The sequence below is a fragment of the Cheilinus undulatus genome, linkage group 1, assembly GCF_018320785.1.
Source record: "Cheilinus undulatus linkage group 1, ASM1832078v1, whole genome shotgun sequence".
Taxonomy (NCBI): Eukaryota; Metazoa; Chordata; class Actinopteri; order Labriformes; family Labridae; genus Cheilinus; species Cheilinus undulatus.
In genome coordinates this window covers 33,374,057-33,396,884 of record NC_054865.1, presented here as the reverse complement: position 1 = coordinate 33,396,884, position 22,828 = coordinate 33,374,057, and the positions used below count along the sequence as shown (strand labels likewise).

Here is a 22,828-nt window from a genome sequence, read left to right as displayed (position 1 = left end):
AATATGATGTACAAAAATGTACTATGGACAGACTCCTATCACCTAGAGTGTAGATAAGTAGATGGACAGCTTTGGTTGGCTTTAACTGGTGTCAGGTGACTCTAGATGGGAGAGAGAGTTTATCTGAGATATATTGAAGTCACTAAACATACAGCTAAGTATTCTAGTTTACTCACATTAGCAGGTTAAAGGTATTGTAAGTAAATGTGACAGGAGCTGGTTAAGGGTCGTAATCCCCCAGTCAAACGCCAGCATTTCTCCTCATTGCTTCACGTTGCCGTATGCTCCGTGGGGAGGAGCTGTTTCCACACAACACGACACCCACACGGAGGTGAAGGAGGCGCCCAGTACCACAGAAGCTGTTCTCATGTCAACTAATGGCCCAGAGGCGACGAAGAAAATCAGCCATTTATTAATTCACTTTGGGGACCAGACTTTATCGCTCACCTCCAGCTCATTTTAACCACACAGTGCGCAGCAGCTACGCCCCGGGGCTGGTGAGTAGTTTGTGAAATGTGTTTCCAGGAAATGTCAGCCGAACAAATGAGTCTGTAGCATCTGTCAGGACATAGCGAGAGGCTGAAAACTTTCCTTTAAATTTAAAGTTGATTTCCTCGGTTATTTGTGTGGTTATCAGGTTGACAACCTTCATACTGTCATAGAAAGTCGCTCTTAAACCAACAAAGACCTCAGGGAAACATTTTTACACCTGCCTTACACTCTTTTGAGAGTTGTTAGCTTTCTCCAAACTTGCTACATAATTTATGAAAGACTAACAGCACTTTAAAGTAAGTTCAACGACAGGTATTAGGCATGTTTGGACCCATATGCTGGCTGCAACATGTCCGACAGGGGAAGCTGCTGGGAAGTTGGCATCCAGTGAAGTTAACTTGGCAGGATTCACATCTAGTAAAAGTGGGGTTATTCTTAAAAAGGCCATTTGAACACCAATGACGTCAAAGTGTGGACCCCCGAGGCCCATTAATTTTCTATTCGTTTTGGTTAATAGATTTCCTCGTGTATTTGTACGCGTCTTAGTTTTACATGCCTCTCACTGTATTAACTCCTCACATGGTATTTTAATGAGCAGATAGCTGACATCATTGGCAGCCAGTCGTTTTAAGGATGCATGATGCCCTTATCTAATCATTGAATATTATACGGAGTAGCTCATCATCACAGTGCCCCAAATGCCCTGCACCCTTTAAGGTTTATGGTCTGAGCGTATCCGGACTTTCAGGAGCTGCTGGCCTCTTGTGTTGGACGGCCGCCCAGGGTGGGTCCTCCACTGATCCCTGACAAATGATTAAAGCCACTTTTTGTTTGCTGGTCTGCATGGGTGGTAGTGCTTGTCTGACAAACACGGCTAATCCTACTTTTAAAGGAAATGCCAACACATTTGAAGAAACAGCTGAGAGTTTGGAGAGGAGGGAAAGCACACTCAGTTTGTCTCTAAGGACTCAAGGATTCAAGGGGGCTTTATTGTCATTCAGTAACATGTGGTACATTAGAGGGATCAGGATCAACATTAGGTACTCAGGTTCTGGTAAGACTGCAATATCTAGATAAAATGCAACAAATTCATCTAATCAAACAAATCACTTTAACAAAATATATCATAATAAACAAAATACTATACAAATGAATACTGAACATGTGTTAAAGTTGTTAAAGCAAAGTCATGCAGGAACAGATCAAATTACTTGCATATATAAGAAAATAATAGACTAAATGTTTGACACAAAATGAAATATGCTACAATATCAGGATGTTCATGCAACACCATCTTCAACTCTTGCAGCAGCTGTATAAAGTGTGCTATAGTCTTGAGTCTAAGCTAAAACTTAGTCAGTGAAGTGTCACTTTCAGAACAGATAAGAGTTCAGATTGTTCCCTTGAGTTCAGCACCAACATTAAGTATTTTCTTTAACAATATATCAGCCAGATATTCTGTATTTTATTTACAGTATGAAGTCAGGGCGAGGTTTTAAGACTTCTTTGATGCAGTGTTAATTTTGGCAGCTGTTTTAAATGTAGTCTTAGTCTTTAGATTAAAATGACTTTTAGTAATAGTCATGTTTTAGTCAGTTTTAGCCTTAATAGTTTTAGTCTAGTTTTAGTTGATGGAGGCTCAAACACATTTTAGTCCAGTTAAGGTCAATAAAAAGTCCTGAGATTTTAGTCTTTGATTTTATTCACAATGTTTGTAATCTTTTCACTAATTTTATTAGCCACATCATAAAATTCACATAAATATAAAACACTCATATTAATTTCACACACCTATCAGCCAATAAAGTAAGTAAAGTTAATTTTATAGCACTTTTCACAGACAGCGGTGACAAAGTGCTTCACACAAAAAAAATACAGAAAATAAGAGTAATGATTATGAAATCACCACGACTGCAGTAGTCATAACAACAGTAGTACAGCATGAAGATTTGAGTAATATCATTAGAAACACACAACATAAACAGTTCACATTACATTAAAGAAAGATAAATTAACCAAAGGCCTGTCTAAACCTAACAGGGGCGTCTCTAATAAACATGGAGGCCTGGGTGTCACTGACACAGGCAATGTATGGCATCACTTTCTGTTTTCTGCTGCTACTATGTTCCTCTGTGCCTCTCATGTTGACAAAGCTTGTAATAAATTGTTTATTTTCTTTAATTTTTAAAAATGCAGTTTTACCTTTTTCACATTAAATACATTTTATTTGTCATAATAAATGCATATCGATTTCAAGTATAGGTTATCTGTTTCATGCTCTACTAATAATCAGTATTGATATCAGCCGTAAAAAACAGTGTTGATTTACCCCTTTATAATAACAATAATAATAATTACTTTATTTGTATAGCACTTTTTAAAAAAGTTTAAAAAAAAAAAGCATACAGGATGAGACCAAAGCAACACCAAAGACAGAAAGGAACAGGAATGAGTTATAGGAATTACAACTGGAAAATGTCAAATAAAAGGTATTCCTAATAGTAATGTAGTGTTGACCCAATAGTAATTTATGTAGGAGGCTTGTGTTTGTTCTTCCATGATAGCCAGGGCTGGAGCATGGTGTTTTCAGGATGACTGTCCATCAGCATGCATGTGTGAGAAAGTGGGTGAGAAAGTGCAAAGAGATTTTGATTTTCTTCAAACTTTGCACAAATGTCCACTCTGACTCAAGGATGAATTTATTTATCAGGTTTTGAGGTCAGAGGTCAAGGTCGTAAAGACTTATGTTTATCCCTTAGTTGCCAAGGTGAATCCTCATCAAACGGCTCAAATGTGACTCAAGGATCACTAAAAAAAACATTTTGAAGAATCACGGTCAAAGTGAGAAACCACCCAGCCCTCCTTCCTGACCCACCAATGTATTTTCATAGTCCAGCAATGACAAATCTCCCTGAGGCATGTACCAATCTGGCTGTAGTTCTAGTCATAAACACTGTAGGTAGTGTGAATACAATATCTCTTCTTTAAAATCCATCATGCAACTATGAAAGTATATGTGAAATAAAATAGCTTTTAAAAAAGTAGTTAGTAAAGTTTTCTCAGACAAATCAGCATAGAGTCCAGTTACCAGAAAGTGTTTTCCAGTTGATAACTGTGAAACTTTCCCAGTAACAGTGGGCACACTGATCACACAAATAATGTTCATTGGCTGTAATAATACGCTTTTATTGGACCAGATTTGATCCACTTTGATCCACAGATTTTTGGGCTTTTTCTGCTTTTGACAAGCAGGAAAGAAGCCTCAGGCTGAACCCAATAGTGCAGATGGTGTGTTTATGTTTTGATATCATGATTGGTACAAAGATAAAAGCAGTAGTCAGAATTTGACTACATTTTATGCAGATGTCATATCACTGCCAATGTTAAATACGGTCCGATAAAGCAGCAATTATTTAAAATAGCAATTAAAAAGGCTTTTTTTTGGTATCAGTGTTTCTGCGTCCCAGGATGCACTATTCAGGAGCAGCAATAGGATCTGCTGCATACAATTTTTTTCCTCTCTTAAATTTGTCTGGAATTTTATTTCAATCCAACCTTGAGAAGCCTTTCCCAACCAAAACCTAGAAGAAGTGATTCTGCAGCTGTGATACAGGAACAAAAAGCATCAACAAGAACTGCTGTTAGATCCGTTTGTAATGACACAGCAGAAAGTCCACTATTAATCTCCTTTAATAAGTGTGTCAAACTTAGCTTTAAGCAGCTATTTAACTGCTGCATGTGAGAAACGTTTTACTGTTCAGGAAGGACAAAACGTTTTTCTCTAAAAGTTTGTGGATAAAGCAGGACTGCTAAGTGTTGCCTTTTCTTAACCTTATTCGGATTATCATCTACAATTACTAAGGATTTAGGTTTCTAATAAAATTGAGCCAGCAGGGCTTCAACCTTTGATAGTCATGATGAGGCTGGGAAGTTTGGTATGAGGACAATTTCTAGTTTTGAACACAGTTTGCTCTAAACATCTAATGCATAAAATCATTTTCTGTTTCTTTTTTTAATCTATTCACCATCTCTCACTTGTTAAGACGTGAAAGCATTGCTTGTTGCTCAAGGGGAGCTAGATAAGGTGTTTTCTGATTAGACTGATAATAGTCTGCAGAATTGTGCTGACAGGATTTCCAGTGGTGTGGTTTTGCTGTGCCACTTCTGCGACCTCTTTTTGCTGACACAGAAATAGTATTCTGAGTCATTATACAGATACTCCTGACTATTTGGCAGAAAAAAAGTATTATCTCAGTCCAAATGAGTTCAAACCAGCCAACAAGTTGACTTGTCTTTTACAGAAAAGCAAATATGATGTCTTCTATCAATGGTATCGGAATTTGGAACATTCTTGTTGTCACTCCAGTGGGACAACATGAACAAGACTACGACCCTCGTCTAAATGTGTTGCAATAATTACTAATTTTATTGATGACGCCTGAGCTTTCCCTGATATGTGATGTGAAAATGTCTGCTGTGAGGCCTACACCAAGATTTTGTGTTCTGGTTCATGTTTTTAGTCAGAGTAGGCCATGAGTTAGATCAAAGATTCCCATACTTCTCAGCCCACGACTCCATAAATAACAGTGCTAGAGGCTGGGGACCCCCCACCATCCCTGGGCATGGTTAAAGCACACAGAAACACACACTAGGCCTTTCCCAGCAATGAGAAGAACAACACAAATGAATGCAGCAGCTTTAAAATTTTAATCAGAATTCATTTTATGCTATAGGTTCTTTGCAGATGACATCACACAGCAGTTGAAAACTCCAGATGGGGGGCAAGTAGTGGTTTCTGCATAGAGAAATGCTACCAAAATGCCATGTTTTGTGTTATTTACAACCATGCCAAATTTTCAGTGGATGAGAATAAAAACATTCTTTATTCTTAAGCTACTTCTGTGTCCTGAAAGTAGTGAAATATTCAGGCAAAAATAAAAAGTTTTAAAAAATCTCGTTGTGAAACTGCAGCTGGCAGGGATTAAAAAAGCCTCCATCTAAAGCCTGGATGAGCTGTGTCACATGACACTTGTGTATGGTCCGTTTCCACAAAGTGGTCCACTTTGGTTCAGTACAGTTTTGTCATGGTTTAGCTCATTAAACTCTTACCCACAGTTCCTCAGCTGATGTCCATCCAGCCTCTCTCTCGCTGAGATGGGAAATCCATTTCTTTTAAGAAATCCAGATCATTTGGCTCAGCTCAGTAAAGCTCCTAAACAGCTCTTCATTGGGTACCAGTTTGGCTTTTTAAACCTAGATTACTCAACAACAAAGGCTGGAGGAGGAAAGAAAATTGGCGAGGAAAAAGTGATGATGTGAACGGCACATCATCACTCAGCCACTGTCCCCACAAGATTTATTCACTTGAGAGCATATCACCGTTTCAATTAAAAGTGTGTTTGGGACAAAACAAGGATTTTTTTATATGTTGAAGGGGCTCAGCTAGCTTCTTAGCTCAGTACAAGACTCCTCTAGACTCTTGTCTCCCTTTATTTTGATAGATGAGGCTAGACTCTGCAAGGTTTGCAGCACTGAGTGATACTGATCGCCTCAATGCTAGGTAACTCAGTCAAACTGCAGAAAAAACAATTTTTTGTAAATTTTTAGGGATCGTACTCAATGTATGTAGAAATTTTCTGATTATTGCTGTGTACAGGTCCACATAGAGCTGCAAATTACTAACTTTCCTCCATTGTCATTCATTCCTTATGGCTTTCCCCCTCCTCATGACCCTCAACGCATCAGCAGAATCACATGACTACAAAATACCCATGCTTTTAAAATAATGATTAAAATACAGTATTTCACATCCTTTAAACATTTCTTTGTTTTTCTTGAGACTCCTGATCCTTGGTATCTCACAAGCTCACAACCCCCATTTTGGGTGCCTGGTACTGGACTAGATTGAAGTGGGTTCTAGATTGCATTTCTCTGCTGGAAACTGTGGCAACCAGTTTAATTTAATGTGCATCTCTAATGTGAATACAATACAATACAATACAATAACTTTATTTATCCTTTTTTTCCTTTTTTCCTCTATGTTACCATGGAAACATGTAAAAATTCAAGATGGCGGCATCCATGGAGGGGACCCTCCCTATGTATGAATTAAAGGTTTATTCTGAGTTGTTGTTGGTTTTTTTTTTTCAAAATAGCTCTTTTTGAATTTAGATGACTAAACACTTATTTAGATAGACCGTCTTAGAAATGTTTTGCTTTATTTTACCAAGTTTGTTCAGCTAAATGCTACTAGGCTTAATATTACACACTGCACCTTTAAGGCAAACTGGAAAATCCGCAAAAACACATACAGTATGTAGGAGTAAGAAAAAAGATCTATTGAGTATTTACCATGCAGTTTCAAGGCAGGGGTCAAACCCTGGCTGAGTTCATAAAATTCAGAATTCCCATCATATTAGAAAGAAATCCAATTGGAATTGCTTTTTGGAAAACAAAAAAAGTTTTGAATAATTTATCTGTTCTTTAGAAAATAAAAGTCAGAAAAAAACTCAGGATGAAGGGGAGCTTCACTTAAGAGGTGCCAGTTATTTACTATTCTTATTAACAAACTAACTGAATGCTTTAAAATTTGCCCCCACCAGTGTAAAAAATGAATAGTACATTCTTGTTTTCAGTGTTTTGCTTTACAGTAAGACTCTTTTTCCATTGTGTTTATTTTTTAAAGTACTTCTACAAATGCTTCACACTGAACCAGGTCAGTAGTCAGGGTCAGCAGTTTAAAGGGGACATATTTTACCCTTTTAAGATGTGTTTATATTTGTCTCAGAGGTCCCCAAAACATGCCTGCGAAGTTTGTTGCTGAAAGAAACACTCCAGTATTGGATTTTTGCATGTCTACAAAACCCTTCTGTTTCAGCCCTGCTCAGAACGAGCTATTTCTGTGTCTGTGGCTTTAAATGTTAATGAGCTGTCTGATTCCACACCTGACCGCATGCTTCCCTGACTGGGATTTGAACCATCAATCTCTCAGATCAAAGTCAGCAGGGTAACCCACTGAGCTATCCAGCATCTCAGCTGGCAGCTTAGAGGAAGATCAGCAGATGAGGGTAGAACTTTCTTCCAGGCGGGGAGGGCCAAGTGAACCTGGGGGGCAGGTGCTTGTTCCCCACATGACATCATGAGGGGAAATCTGAGAACGGCTTGTTTCAGCACACAGTCTCAGAAAGGTGGAGAAAGAGAGGGCAGAAGGGAATGGATTTTTCTGGTGTTTGAAGGGATTGTGGACAGGCCAGGAGCACATATTTTTGTTGGAGCAGCCTGAAAAAGTGATTTTTTGCATAATATGTTCCTTTTAAAGAAGAGACAAAAAAATATAAGAAAGTTCTGAATGAATAACTAAATGTTTACGGCTGAGATAAAATGATACTTTAATGAACTGAAGTATACAAAGTATACATTTTGCGATGTTTGAAGTAATTTACATGACTGTTTTGTCAGTTTAGGCATTTCCAGTCATAAATTTGTGCCCTGACTTAACAACAGATATGAACGACTACACAGAGGTACATAGTCAGTCGTCCAATGAGGTGACGTAGTAAGGAAAAGGGGTGGGGCTAGATTACACCCAAATAGGGACTGCTAACAAACTTACTGTATTTACCATAGTTTATTTGTTTGTCCATCCAAATGTTACACTGAACGATAGGCTAGCTTGATACTATGCTAACAGCTCAGTGGTAGCTATTTCAGTCAGACGTTTATCTCTTTATCAGACTGTCCTGGTCGTCCCTCTATGATGCATCATCAAGGCAAGGATGCTGTCAGAGCTTGACAAACTTCCCGTTTCATTGTCATATCTCACAGCACCAACTGTTCGTCTTTCGCTTTTCCATTTGTTTACATGTTGAGCGCTCTGTGCTCTTTAGGTCACTGACATCACAGACCAAATCAGAGAAAACAAAAATAAACATCTTAGACTTTCTGGTGGTTGTGAGGTGTCTCCTTTGTGTTGATTGTAATTCACTATGACACGAGACGAAACCACAATTTTCTGACAGGTCTTGAATCCCTACGACTGTCGGGTCAGGCTTTAATTAGGCTGAAAACGTAGTCAGTAAGTGCTATCTTTACGTTTGGTTGGGTACAGCATTATTCCTTACATGTCCAGCAGTTTTATTTCCCTGTAGGTCAACATAAACCCTCATAGAGTTATGATTAGCTTATCATGACTCTTTCAGACCTAAACAGCTGATCTATAGGGTAACATGTATGGTACTCCCAAGTGTAGGATTGACCCTTTAAGGTTGTTTGGCTTGGTTTGAGGAGGGCAATAAAATTTCACTTGAAGCATTCAGGAGTATATTTTTTATCACAGAGCAAACAGAAGTTTTAGGAGGGAGTTGAGTGATATGTTTAATAGTTAATGGCAACTGATCATCCTGCTACATCTTCTAACATCATAAACAAAACCTGATGTTGAACTTTTATCCTACCTGGGTCAAACAGACTCATGAGCAGGAGTGTAATTGATATTTTCAGTTTCTCAGTGGTGTTTTCTTACCGTTTATGGACAAATCAGAGCATTTTGCAGCCATTTCCATCACATTGTATTTTTCATGCACCCTGATTTCGCACGAGGCCTTGAGCTGCTTATCAGTCCAGATGAAAGGTTCAGTGCGGGTAACAGGAAGGAATGTAAAACTTGTCTGTAGACTTTTCTACTCACTGGTCATATGATGTATCTGCTCCTTCTTTTAATTGTTTTGACTGAATTTAGTGGACCATGTGAGGTAAAAATGTTCTTTCAGTAGACTACGTGCTTGCTTTTCATTCTTAGTGACTTGATTGTAGTAAAAATAGTACCTGAAGATACATGTCTTCATTAAATTAGGTCAACGTTTACCAAAACAAGCCAAAAGCTGCTGGTCTGTTGAGAGAAAGCACGGTGGCTGTATTTCAACATTGAAAGTCATTGGACAGGACCTTGACTACTGTTGGGGAAGGACTTTAAAATATGCCTTCTGTCATTTCCTGTCACTGTGTCAGCACTACAAAGCACTTCTTACGTTACACACATAAGCCCATAGCACCATGAACTGTACCAGTTTTCTTCTGAGGTCTTGCGTAATACTGAAGAAGTGTGAAAGCTGTTGTTTAGTTCTTCCTCTGGAGGTTAAACTCAGCAGTAGGCTGAATAACAGAGAGGCACCTGAGTTGGTTTTTGTACTTTTAATGGACCAAGATGCCCATTTTTGGGGGAAAAGTGAAAGGAATGAGTCAAGAGAGCAGATGCCCTTACTCTTACACACTGGTCCTTCAATATTTGTGAGATAATATCATTTAAATTTAAGCAATGTGTCTGCCTTTTTCGATGCCCTGTACTATAACAGAGAGTGATTTTATTTGGACTTTTTAAGGTTTCTTTTAAAAATACAATGAGGGACTAGTCACAGACATTGATAGACATTTAGTTCCGCCTGTAGAGCTGAGTTTCAAATCATTCAAATAGAAAGCCTGAAAGTACTGCCCCTCGTAGCTGATTGGTCCTGTCACTTTTTAACCAGGCCCAAAAGGTTCAGATAGGAGCTTTGTAAGATGGATTCACCAGTGAGAAACAAGGAAACGGGCGTATCCATCTGCTTTGCAAGGTTAGTGAAAACCAGCTTTGTCATCCAAAGAAAAGGAGGCAAATAAAATCTTGAGGAAATGACTGTAAAGTAAGGAAAACTTCTCTGATTCACTTAGGCTTCCATACATTAAAGACCTTTTGCAACATTTTTTTTCAGGCTCTCATTTGCTACCCACTGGAAAGCGTTCCATGGTCAAGACCCACCATTAAAGAACTGCTGCTTTAGGTTATTTCATGGTTTCGGCTCCTGAGCTCACCATAAACAAACTGTAATTATAGCCCTGCTATACTGTTTTCCTTTGTGGGAATCTGGATTCTACTGGTCCCTGAGCAGCTGTGTTCACTGGGAGGCTGGTGGGAGAGGTACAGCTGTCTTCCCTTGCCTCCCAAAATCACTCTCTGCTCAGTCTTTACAAAAAGCATCCTCCTTGCGGTCTAAACTGTCTACTCTTGCTTTTTATATGCTTAATCTTTGTTCTTAAAATGCCTGTCTGATTACCTCCAATTAACATTAATTTGAAAGACAAAGGCATTTATTATTGTGGATTTGTTTGCATAAACAGTAGACTGAATATTTTCAACACATTCAGCACAGCAAAGCATCGCCTCTCCTCCATCCATCCATTCTCCTACTCTCATCCTGGGTGGAGTCAGGGTGACAGCAGGCTGAGCAAGATAAACCAGACATCCCTCTTCCCAGCGACATTTTCCATCTCCTCCTGTGGGATTCTAAGGCATTCCCAGGCCAGATGGGATATATAATCCCTCCAGCAAGTTCTGGGTCTTGTAAGGTCTCCCAGTTGGACGTGACCTGAAGACCTCCACAGGGAGGCGGCCACCTCTCTCCTGTCTCCATCAAATAACTCTAACTATACTGACTAATAACACCCTCTGTAAACTAACTTTCACAGTTGGGACTAACTCTGCTGTGTGGCCACTCTTATATGAATAAAAGACAGTTGCTTTATTCAGTCAGATCAGTAAACACAAAAGCTGTAATTTACACCTTTTTGCTGTGACTCACAGACCAAGAAAACTTGGTCCATTCAGACTGTAGATTGCTTATTGGGTTGCTTAATAATGTTGCGTGTGTAGTTCTGTACAGTTTGGTACATTTTGGTTTAGTAAATCCTGATCTTGCTTGTGTTTCCAAAGCCAACGATACCCTTATTTGGTAGGTAGTGGTTCAAGCCAGCAGTGTGTCCATCTCCTCCCTGTAGGGTTGTACAGGTAGAACAGAAGGGTGCCATAGAAGTAGGACAGTGTGGATCAGTGATTTTGGTACTTTTGGCAAGTTTCTCACTGTGTAAATGCAGTTTCATCTCCTTGTCGATGCTCTGCATACCATTTATCCCTTTATGAATCTAAAGGACCCTGTGTACGGTTGAAACAGACGTGTAGTTGGAGGTATTCGTCCTGTAACTGCATCATGAAACCAGCTCACTCTGTTTAAAGGATGTTCTCATTTGACGTGCATCAGAGTGAGGATTGACTCCATGCAACATTGATAGTGAGTAATTAAAACACCTTTGTGTACTGTATGAATCAACCAGTTTGACTGGAAATACAACAGACAGAATTAAATACCACACAGTGAAGTGTGGTTTGAATGAACTTCACCTATGAGCAGACTCAATCAGCCCCTGAAAACGGCATCACCTTCACTCTGTGGAGAAACTGAGCACCAAATCCCATTGTTTATTCATCAGAAGGTAATCTGTTTGGCCTAATTCAATCTGGGAATTTGGAGAAAAAGTCTTAAAGCCCTACACAGCCACTGACACTATTGTTTTTCACCAGTTTGTCCTGATCAGACCTCTGAGTGTGAAAGTGCATACTGTACAAGCTGTTCTTGATTGGCTTACCCATCTCAGTCCTTCTGTTGTACCTGTTAGGGTGGGGCTGATCAACCTGCTATCATACTCATGCCTCGTTGGCTTTATGACAGTGCATCGTTTTAATCTTAGCTCTGCCCTGTTTTAACACCACTGACAGAATGATAGGATACACCTGTGAGAGTCTGCACAGTCTTAAAGCTAGGTCAAATGACATTTTTAAACTGTTGATACTTCAGTTAAAATTACATTTAAATAACATTGTGCTCACAACTTACCAAACCTCTGCATGTCTGTCACACAAAGTGACCAGTTTGGACACAGCCCAGCCCTGGAGCTGGAAGCCATGGCTCTCTAAATAATCAACTGAACTGCACAAATAGATTTTCCTTCATACCCAGACAGTTCTAGAGGGTCAAGCTGGTGTTAAGCTACTTTTCTTATTTTGAACAAATTCCCATAAAAAGATCATAAACAATATGTTAGACCTTCTATTACAATTCTACCAAGCCTTCCTTTCCTGTTTCTGGCTCCAGCTCACTAGCAGAGTTCACCAAGGTCCCCAGGCATCCGCTTTTCCTTGCTAGAACTGAACAGATAGCGTTAGTATTTTAACTCGCCGTATAATTACAGTAATTAAGATATTCAGCAGTTTCAAAATAAGCCACCCAAGAAAATGCAACCCAAGAAAATGTACAGTATAGCCCCAAATATAATTCTTTATAGTTACTGTTTTTATCTTGTACCATGGAGACTTCTAATTTTAATCATACTTGGTTAACCTGTCCACTTCATTCATGAAATTACAGTAATATTGGTGCAGCTGTTGTCTTGTGGGGGCTCTGAACTTGCCATCAAATCTGTGTCTGTGAATGGTGAGAGCGTGGAAGTTGTAGAGCAGTTTACCTACCCTAGAAGTGTAATCCATCGATCTTCTATGCAAGGCTGAGATCAACTGCAGACTTGGGACTTGCACATGGGGCAGTGGGTTTGCTGAGCAAGACAGGATGGCATAATGGGTGTCTGAGCATGTGGATGAAAGTCAGAGTCTTTAAGTCCTTGGTCCTTCTGGTCTTCTATATTCTTGTGAGGCCTGGATGTTGACTGATGGCAAGAAGCGTAAACTGGACTCCTTTGGGTGTCACTGGCAAGACAGTGCGTCTAATGCTGATGTGCTCAGGGGAGCGGGGATGTGAATAGTCAGCTATATTGATATAGGTATAGCAGCTGTGCTTTTTCAGGGAAACTGGTGCACTTTCCTGGGCCTTATTCCACTCACCACATACCAGGTGGATCCAGTGGACAAGTCCAGATGCTGGGGAGATTGTGTGCATGGTGGAGGGGGCAGCTGGGAGGATACATGGAAAGATGGGGTATGGGACTGGTGCAGGCCCTCTCGAGGCCAGAGCTGTAGGCTGATGTGGAAGTGCCGAACCGGCATAATATGCTCCCATGCTCCCATACCTGACCTGACCTGTTGTCATGCTTTTCAAACACTCCTCAGAAATAAAACCACAGTCTCGTGCTGTCATTTAAAGTGAACCTCTAAAACAACAAGCACGTCTTAGATTAAGAGGCCTTATTGGGCTGTTTTTCTGTCACCATTCTCTACAGGGTCAATAATAATTGCCACAGAGAGCAAAGACCAGGAACTGGTTTTCAATTTTTTAAAATGAGAAATGTGCCACTGTTGATGTTGACCCCTGATAAGTTTCTACCGAAGACATGAAACCTGCCCCAAATATTTAGTTTTACTTCTTATAAATGCTCTGGTATTTCCTAAAACAGCTTAATATGACATGCTGAAGTACACAAAACTGGAGTATAAAGTGAATTTTAATTTTTTTTAGAAAGTTGATTGATTTTAAACTGCAGAGTCTGTGTCAAGCATATGTGAACTACTGCTAGGTTGATGTTCATTGATGTTTTAATAGGCAAGGAAAATGTTTGAGAGGAAAACCATCATCTGGATTTAATTCACAACATCCAGGCTTTTTGAAAATTGAACATTTGCTGGAATTGACATAGCAACTCTTAAAAAATGTAGTAATCCCAGGTTATCCTTTAAAAAAACAACAGTTTTCTACATGTTTTGGATTCTTCATGTCTGAGTTGCTGGATGAGTGTTGTGCTATGTTCGTTGGGGTATAGATAAACCAATTGAACTTCATTTAGAGATGTATTTCTCTACCAAATAGTGCTGTTGTTGTTTTACTGAGATATTTTGTTTGTGTGTTTCAGAAACTAAGCTCTCACTATGTCTGATGGCGACTATGATTACCTCATCAAATTCTTAGCCCTCGGTGACTCTGGTGTGGGAAAAACAAGCTTCCTCTACCAATACACGGATGGCAAGTTTAACTCCAAGTTCATCACTACAGTCGGGATAGACTTCAGAGAAAAAAGAGTGGTAAGTTCACTCACAAAGCTTCAGTTTCCCTATAGAAAACCAGAGTGGTTATGCTGGGATTTCCCTTCAGTCAGTACGTCAGTAGAACAACACATGGATTTTTACTCTAAGGTAACATTTCCTTGAGTCCATGTGTGAGCTACAAGGATTTATGGTGGCCTAATCAGGGGCTTAAGCACATTCCCACGCCATTAAGTCTTTTAACAAAAGAGTACTGATGAATGTTGCAACAGAAGTCCGAGCAATGATTAATGTTGCTGAACAGCAGGCTGCACCCTCCTCGAGAATAAACACTTCATAACATCAGCAAACACCTGAGCAGTGTTCATATTTACTCTATAGTTTTATTTTATGTTACTACTCACCTCAGACTCCCAGAGAGGAGCCTCAGGAACAGTTTGATCAAAGATTTATGGGATAACCCAGGACAATTTACATCTGACAGCCCATTATTTACCTTTTATTGTAGTGTTTCTATCTTGTCTGATAAAAAAGGAAAAAAGGAAAACCTTAAAAGGAAAAAGGGAGCTGTGATTTTATAAAACCTCCACTTAAAGGGCACATGCTGTATCTAAAGCCTCATCATGGTGAGAGCACAAGAAGCTATTATTGAATGTCCTTAAACAACCCAGAACCATGCTTCCTTGTTTTAATCCATTGAAAATAAAAATTAAACACCACTCAGTCTGCATTTTCCATGGTTTATGAAATGACCAAAGTTTTATGATGCGGTTAAGCTCATGCTCTGCTGTGACAACACGGTCTGACCTCATACCTATCTGTGCATGGTGCCCTTTGTCCATTCTGTGAAGTTACATCAAATATTTAATCTTTTTTAAATGCTTATTCTCCGGCACAATTTGCAGTGTTGTTCATTTTGATGAGAGAATGTTTTCTTTGACACTATTTTTCTTAAAGGGGACATGTTTTACCCTTTAAGACGAGTTAATATTGGTCTCAGAGGTCCCCAAAACATGCCTGTGAAGTTTGTTGCAGAAAAAACACTCCAGTATAGGATTTTTGCATGTCTTAGCCCTCTGTTTCAGCCATGCACAGAACGAGCCGTTTCTGTGGTTTTAAATGTTAATGACCTGTCTCACTCTGCTCCTGACCACACCCCTCTCAGGAAATGGATGTGGCACTCCTGATGTTACAGTGTTACAGATGCTTTTATCCAAAGTTTAGGACCTGACTGGGATTTGAACCATCAATCTGTCAGACCAAAGTCAGCAGGGTAACCCACTGAGCTATCCAGCATCTCAGCTGGCAGCTGAGAGGAGGATCAGTAGAGGAGGCAGAACTTTCTTCTAGGCAGGGAGGGCCAACCAAACCTGGGGGCATTGCTTACTCCCTAATGGCATCATGAGGGGAAATCTGAGAACGGCTTGTTTCAGCACACATTTTCAGAAAGGTGCAGAAAGAAAGGGGGGAGGGAATGGATTTTTCTGGTACTTGAGGGGATTGTGGACAGGCCAGGGGCACATATTTTGTTAGAGCAGCCTGAAAAAGTGATTTTTTGCATAATATGTCCTCTTTAAGAAGTACAGTGCCCATGAAAGCATTCACCTTAGATGTTTTACTCTTTATTGATTTTATAAATCAATTATGGCCAAATAATTTGATTTTTTGACTCAAACCTCTTAAATGTCAATGTGAAAACAGATTTCTACAAAGTAAAGTCAAGTAAAACTTTGTAGTGTAAAATAAAAAAGAGAAAGCTACTGCTGAAGAAAACCCGTATTAAATTTTGACTCTTGCCAAAAGTCCGGGAGACTCCATGGTCAAGTGGAGGAAGGGTTTTTGGTCTGATGAGACTAAAAAGGTGCGTTTTGGCCTTCAGACAAGGCGCTGTAATTGGCAGGCACCAAAAACTGCACATCACCACAAACACACCATCCCCACTTTGAAGCATGGCGGTGGCAGCATCATGCTGTGGGGATGCTTCATGGCAGTTGGATTGGGAAGGCTTGTAAAGATAGAGGGTGAAATTAATGTGTCAAAAAATACAGGAAGATCCTAGAGGACAATCTTATTCAGTCTGCAAGGGAACTATGGCTCAGGAGAAGATTGAAGACAGTGACCCAAAGCATACAGCGAAAGCAGCATACTCAGCGCTGTGATTGCAGCCAAAGAAGCATCTACTAAATACTGACTTGAAGGGGGTGAATATTTATGCAGTCACTTGTTTTTATATGACATATTTTTGTTAAATTGGCATTACTTTGTAGAAATTTGTTTTCACTTTGACATTAAAGAGGTTTTTATGTAATTTTTCTGTTAAAAAAAGCCTAATTATATTGACAACTATTGATTTAGAAAATCAGTAGAAAGGTCAAACATCCAAGGGGGGAACACTTTTAATAGGTATTGTATATATTTTTGGTGTCACTCACAGTTTCTGCCCACCAAGTCTCTAAGACAGAGCTATTCAGGTACAAATTCCACCCAGCCAGATTTTAAAATCAAGAAATGTAGCCGGGCCGGACATGTTTGGCGCCCAGTAAGCAGCTGGTAATGTCAAATTTTGAACAAATACAGATCAATTTGATTAAAGATATGCACTTTTTAGTCATAGTCTCCCTTTTAAACTTGGCAACATGACAAAAGCACATGAAAAAGTGCATAAAACATGACAACAGAGCTGTTTTTGAACATAACCAGAGGTAGTAGAAATGTTTTTTTACTTGAATAAAAATAAAAATAAATGGAATGAAAACATAAAATGAAATTCTGTAAACAATAATTTTGGTCACATCATACCCAGGCGTATCTTAAAGGGCATAAAAACTAACTTTTCACAGTTGTAGCCACAGTTGAAAAGGACATGTTTCATACTCGATATCTTGGGGCTACTACTGTCAGCATTGCTAGCCAGGCTTAAAAACAACGCAGTTCATTGCAGGTAGACTGTTGCTAGGCTACACGGAGTGTTGCATTCACGGTCTGAAATACTGTGGGAAGTTATGAAAAATCTGCATCTCTGGCATGACCACAGACTGGGCCCCTTGGGGGTTGAATCTGGGCCGCATGTGGCCCCCGGGCCGCTAATTGAATAGGCCTGCTTTAAGAGGTTTCACACAACCACCTGTAAGAACATGAATCAGCACCAGTGGCACTTGTTAGTTAAAAGAGTTTACAAAATAGTTTGTGGTCTCGACTTTTATCCTCCTCATAGACTGCTAAAATGAATCAAAGCTATTCAGATGATATATTTAAATAAGGAGAGTAGCTGCATGGATTTCGCAAAGGGGGCAGATGTGAAACTCTACTGAATGACACCTTTTTGCCCAGACTCACATTGAATGTTTTTATCTTGGTTTTTATAGCTGAATAGATTAGATGGAATAAATTAAAAAGAGGACCTTGTTTAGTTTGAGCTTACTTGACTTTGCTGTCTCTCAGGTCTACAAATCAACAGGTCCAGATGGATCTTCAGGTAAAGGACAGAAGATTCACATGCAGCTCTGGGACACTGCAGGACAAGAGAGGTAAATAAAATAATCTCAAACCAGGTCTTTTCTTTAAATTTTTTCCAATGTGAATAGCCCTCTTTTAAATTCCATTTCTCTTGCCAGGTTTCGGAGTTTGACGACTGCGTTCTTTAGAGATGCGATGGGTTTTCTTCTGCTGTTTGACCTCACCAATGAACAAAGTTTCCTCAACGTCAGAAACTGGATGAGTATGTTCTCTGCTAACCGACACATCTGAACAAAAACAGCCCTGGATTAGTTACATTAAGAGGAGTGAAAAGGACAATTGATTTATTATGTTTCTTTAAATGCCAAAAAAATGTTTGTGTTGCTTTAGCAGATATAAAATAAGCAGCTACAGTGATTGATAAGTTGTCTTTGCAGACCTGAGCTTATGCTAAAACTGTGCTCTCTTTTTTCACATTGTTGTAATACTTTAACAACATTGTGCTATCATCTTTAAAAGTAAAGGTGTTGTACAGTAAACAGGACATGAGACATATTAAGTGTCTGAATTCCTCTTCCAGGTCAGTTACAGATCCATGCATACTGTGAAAGCCCGGACGTCGTCCTGTGTGGAAACAAATGTGACCTGACAGATCAGAGAGCAGTCAGTGAAGAGGAGGCCCGTGAGCTGGCAGAGAAGTACGGGTACGTCTCAGCTTTGATCCGTCTGTACATGAACCTCTCCCTTGGTTGTTTGTCAAGAAGGCAGGGGCCGCTTTGCGAGCCAAAGTCAGTGCAGCAGAATGTCACACTAAATTCATCCTCCTCAAAAAGCAAATATTTGTTCACATGTGTAAAATATCCTGCTCTAACCCTAGCTGGACACACCTTCACTAAAAACACAGATGTGACCGAGCGAGAAGGTTTTAATTGGCTTCAGAGGAAGACACTCCTTAGTATCGGCTGCAACACTTGGCTTTAGACAGTGGACGCAATCTATTTATCACTTAAATTTCAAAGATTAGTCTGTCGTTACTTTTTTGGTAGATTTTGTTTAAAAATAAAAAAATCGGGCATGGGTTTTGCTCAGTGGGTAGAGAGGGTGACCACATACACAGGCTTAGGGCTGGGTATTGCTAAGAATCTCACGATTCAATTCAATTTTGATTCTTTGGGTTGCGATTCAATTCAATATCAATTTGATATTGATTTAAATGCTTTGATGTTGATGCAGTAAGATGTAGAAATACGCAAATGTAAGTAAAGAGTGAGAGCAGTGCTAGTTGTTGGGATTTATGCACCTATTTGTTGCACTTTGAGGTTTGTTTCTAAATGTGCATTATAAATAAAATGTATTTTTATTATTATTATTTGCTAGAGATGCAAACAATGATACAGAGAAATAAGTCATTTTATGTTTGATTTACAGCAGTTACACTCTAAAAACTTAAAAAAAACTTCAACAACTACTTACAAATGAGCAGGAAGGAGCAGGGTTTTGTTTAACCGCTGCAGAAGTGACGCTGCATTTGGCCCTTTGTGTCTCTCTTCCCCATAATACATCACAGAAATGACACTGCTAACTTAAATATCATCGTAGGTTTTATTAAGTCTCCATAAAAGCTTTTCTCTACAACCTGACCGGTGGACTTCTGACAGCTTCACACCTCACCGCAAACACTGACTCCTATAAAATCACCTGAATAAGAAAAATGAGAAACTACAGAGAGAGGACTCACTGTATACACTTCTAATGGTTTATTAATGATGATTCAGAGGAGGTTTTTTATTTAGGAAAATGTTTTTTACTTTGCCTTTCCTTTAGTTTCAGCAGTTTTGGGTGTCCAGATGTTAATTTTTTCATGCCATGGTACTGAAAGAGGTTTCATTGTTTTACCTGAACTAGTGTTGTATTGAAATTCAGATTTCTGGTATCATGACAGCTCTAATGTCTTGGGTGTCCAAACATTGAGGAAACTTGTAAAGGAGCATCACTATTGCTTTGAATATTCTGCCCATCACTCGTACAGCATCCTGCTGTCATTACACTTTTTCATTCTTTCACAGCTGAATATACTCTCTAAACATACACATGTCTAAGCACTCAAAACATTGAATCCCTACGTTTCTGAAGTATTTTATAGGTTTTACATTAGTGGAAGAGTTGAATAGATTTGGTGCTGAGAACAAAAGACACAGCTAAATGTGATTTTTTTTTTGGTCTATATATTGTTTAAGATTTTACAACGTACTAAAATCCAGTCCAATTCTCAAAGATTACCTTGTCCTGTCAAGTGTGTGTTATGTTATAGCTGTTCTGCTCCTCCTTCTGTTAATATGAATATTTTATCTCCATGCAGAATCCCGTACTTTGAGACGAGTGCTGCAAACGGACAAAATGTGAACCAGTCTGTGGATGTTTTGCTGGATCTCATCATGAAGAGGATGGAGCGATGCGTTGACAAGTCCTGGATCCCCGATGGGACCGTCCGAGTTAATGGACCCACCAACCCAGACCTCTCAGAGGCCCCTGAGAGGGGCAAATGTGCATGTTAGAAGGATTGATGAGTCGGCTGGTCACATATCTGTGCTCATAATAGTGGCTAAAAATAGGAAGTCATCCAAGTTTAACAGTGGGAGTATAAATATATATATGTATGTATTTTATGTTAAGTGAGGTGGAAGTTGATTGATTTTGTTTCATTTTACCCACACACCAGTGCATTAATGATCTACTGTCGCTGAGATGTGGTTTTATTTAAACAGTTAAATGCCTTTTGGTAAAGTCATTTCATTTCAATTCAGTTCATAGGACAACCTTCTGAGGAAAATGTCGCTGGAGTGTGGGATATTTATTATTTCATATAATACCAAGGATATAAATCAAGCAAAGTCCTCAACTCAATATGCTGATCAAATATTCAGGAATAAACTTTTGGCTCAAAGCAGCTGAGGGAGCTTCCCTAACAGATGTGCTATCAATAAGGTTTCTTGTACTTGCTGTAAAGTAAGCTTAGATTTACACTGAAATGAAGAAAGAAGCTCTCTGATCCTTCCTCTGCAGACAGATAGAGCTAGTCTGATGCCTCCAGTCATACTTGTTGTTGGGATTGTAGTAAGCTGGGACGTACCTTTATTAGTAACCTGCAGGGTGCTTATAATGTACTACTAAATGTCGTAAATGCTGTAATTTCATAAGTGTGACTGTGTGACAATGTGACAATGTGTTTCTCACATTGACCATTTGTGGCTTGTCTGACAAGCCATAACAACTCATTTATGCTCTTTTAGTGCATGTGCTTGTTTTCATCTGTGATAAGAATGAGGATATTTGATGTGCCTAATTTTTCTGCACATCACTAAGAACAGCGACAGGTTTCACCAATAACAGCCACTGGTTCCCAATGAAATATTTATTTCAATTATCATATTTTTAAAAGATATTTATCCTTAATTCGGCAGGAAAAGAATACTGTCCGCTAAGTGAGAAACCATTAAGAGTGCTGGAGTTTAAATTTTCTGCATAATCTGTAGAGAAAATGAAAATGCAAAATCTGACTGGAACAGTTTTGTATCTACTCTTCAGTTTACCTTTTACAGTTCAGTGTCAGTTTAGGAGACATGTAGTCACACGTAACTCCCTTGTATTAAACTGAGGGCTTTAGAGAAATAATTAAAAAAAACAAAATACTTAGAGATGATTCGGCCACCAGCTAAATAAATAACTGCTCCCTTTCAGTCAACTCATACAAATTCATGCGAGTATTAACTGGTAGAAATGTTGCGTTAAGGTGTCTAAAGCTATTAAATTTTGAAGGAGTGGTAAAGAATGGTGTTAATTTAGTTGATTAGGCAAAATAAGGTAGGAAAATGATATATATTCTGATTATTTATTTTATACATTTTTCATCAACAAACTGTTAAAGCAAGACATTAAAAGCCTAAGACTTCCTAGCGTCCATCTTGTTGTTACACCAATCATTTAATGTTTTACAAAAATGAGGGTCTTTACACTGTTAGTAAAACACTGGAATGGTATTGTATTTGTGTCAAAGTGTGTTAATGGTTTCACACAAAAATCCACATAATATGTATTATACTGTCATTCTTTCCTGTGTAAATGGTGAATGTGATGTTTTACATAAAAAACAAGTTTATTTTTCCGTTCACTCAATCCACCAATGGAAGAGTTATGACTAAAATTATGTTTGATTATATCAGCACAGTACACTGAAATATTTCGTTTTGTGCCATAAAGTTTCATATGCAAAATATGTAAATTATGTCCAAAATAAACATTTTTATTTATGTATTCTTTGTAGCAGTTTGTTATAGATGTTAAGCATTTTTATTTAGGCAGTTTGTGTGCATCTTATAAATCCATTGATGCTTGTTATTGGTTTTACTCTGTTATTTGTGCCTTCAGATGAACAAGCAGCCTCTGAATTGTAGATATTTAACAGTAGTCCAAATTCCACTTCAACCTCTGGAGACCTGAGCTTTTGTTTAGAAAGCACTTTTAGTTTCTAACGCTTAGGGTTAGTAGGATCTGATCATTTTAAAAGCTCCACCTGGTCTTTATTTCCTTTCTTGTTTTGTTTTTTGTTTTGTTTTTGTTTTAGTGTTTTACAAAATGGTATTTGCAAATCTCCTAAGGTTCCTGTTTCTGCAGAAAATACAGAACTGTGTTGGTTTATATCTTTGAAATTTTCCTTCCATATGTCCACACAAATTCCCTTAATTTTCAAATAAATTACCTAAAATTCCTATGAAAATTCTTACATATTTAAAAGTAACCCATAAACAGTATCCTGTTTTTTTTTTTTTCAAATATCTCCCAAATGTTTCAGTGAAACTTTATCAGAAAACCTCAACATCCAAGTACAAGTTTTCCATGGAACTTCCTAAAAATTTTCAAAAAAATTCCCACAAATTTGAAATAAAACGTACCTAAATTTCCTTTTTTTTTTTTTTTTTAAATTCAATGAAAATGGCTGTAAAATTACTGATGATCTAAAAGGACATCAGTAATCAAAATCTTCAAATAAATTTTCCAGATACCCATGAAAATACCTAAAATTTCAGA

The 22,828-nt window shown here is 38.6% G+C and overlaps 1 protein-coding gene across 2 annotated transcripts; it reads left to right on the top strand.

Annotated features, from left to right (window-relative positions):
* Window positions 1–321: 321 nt before the first annotated feature.
* On the top strand, window positions 322–22,050 carry rab27a (RAB27A, member RAS oncogene family). Of its 2 annotated transcripts, XM_041795059.1 has the most exons (7): window positions 322–497; window positions 6,562–6,593; window positions 14,158–14,326; window positions 17,729–17,814; window positions 17,902–18,005; window positions 18,324–18,447; window positions 20,103–22,050. In XM_041795059.1, exons 3-7 carry the CDS (start codon window positions 14,174–14,176, stop codon window positions 20,296–20,298), a joined length of 663 nt encoding a protein of 220 aa, XP_041650993.1. In that variant the 5' UTR covers window positions 322–497; window positions 6,562–6,593; window positions 14,158–14,173; the 3' UTR covers window positions 20,299–22,050. The 2 variants fall into 2 exon arrangements, with proteins under 2 accessions (XP_041650993.1, XP_041650985.1); XM_041795051.1 differs by lacking the exon at window positions 6,562–6,593.
* Window positions 22,051–22,828: the final 778 nt, after the last annotated feature.

Coding starts and splice junctions, on each gene's coding strand:
- rab27a (XM_041795051.1), top strand. CDS start 14,174: ATGTCTGATGGCGACTATGATTACCTCATCAAATTCTTAGCCCTCGGT. Junction 14,327..17,728: donor ACTTCAGAGAAAAAAGAGTG/GTAAGTTCACTC, acceptor GCTGTCTCTCAG/GTCTACAAATCAACAGGTCC. Junction 17,815..17,901: donor GACACTGCAGGACAAGAGAG/GTAAATAAAATA, acceptor TTCTCTTGCCAG/GTTTCGGAGTTTGACGACTG.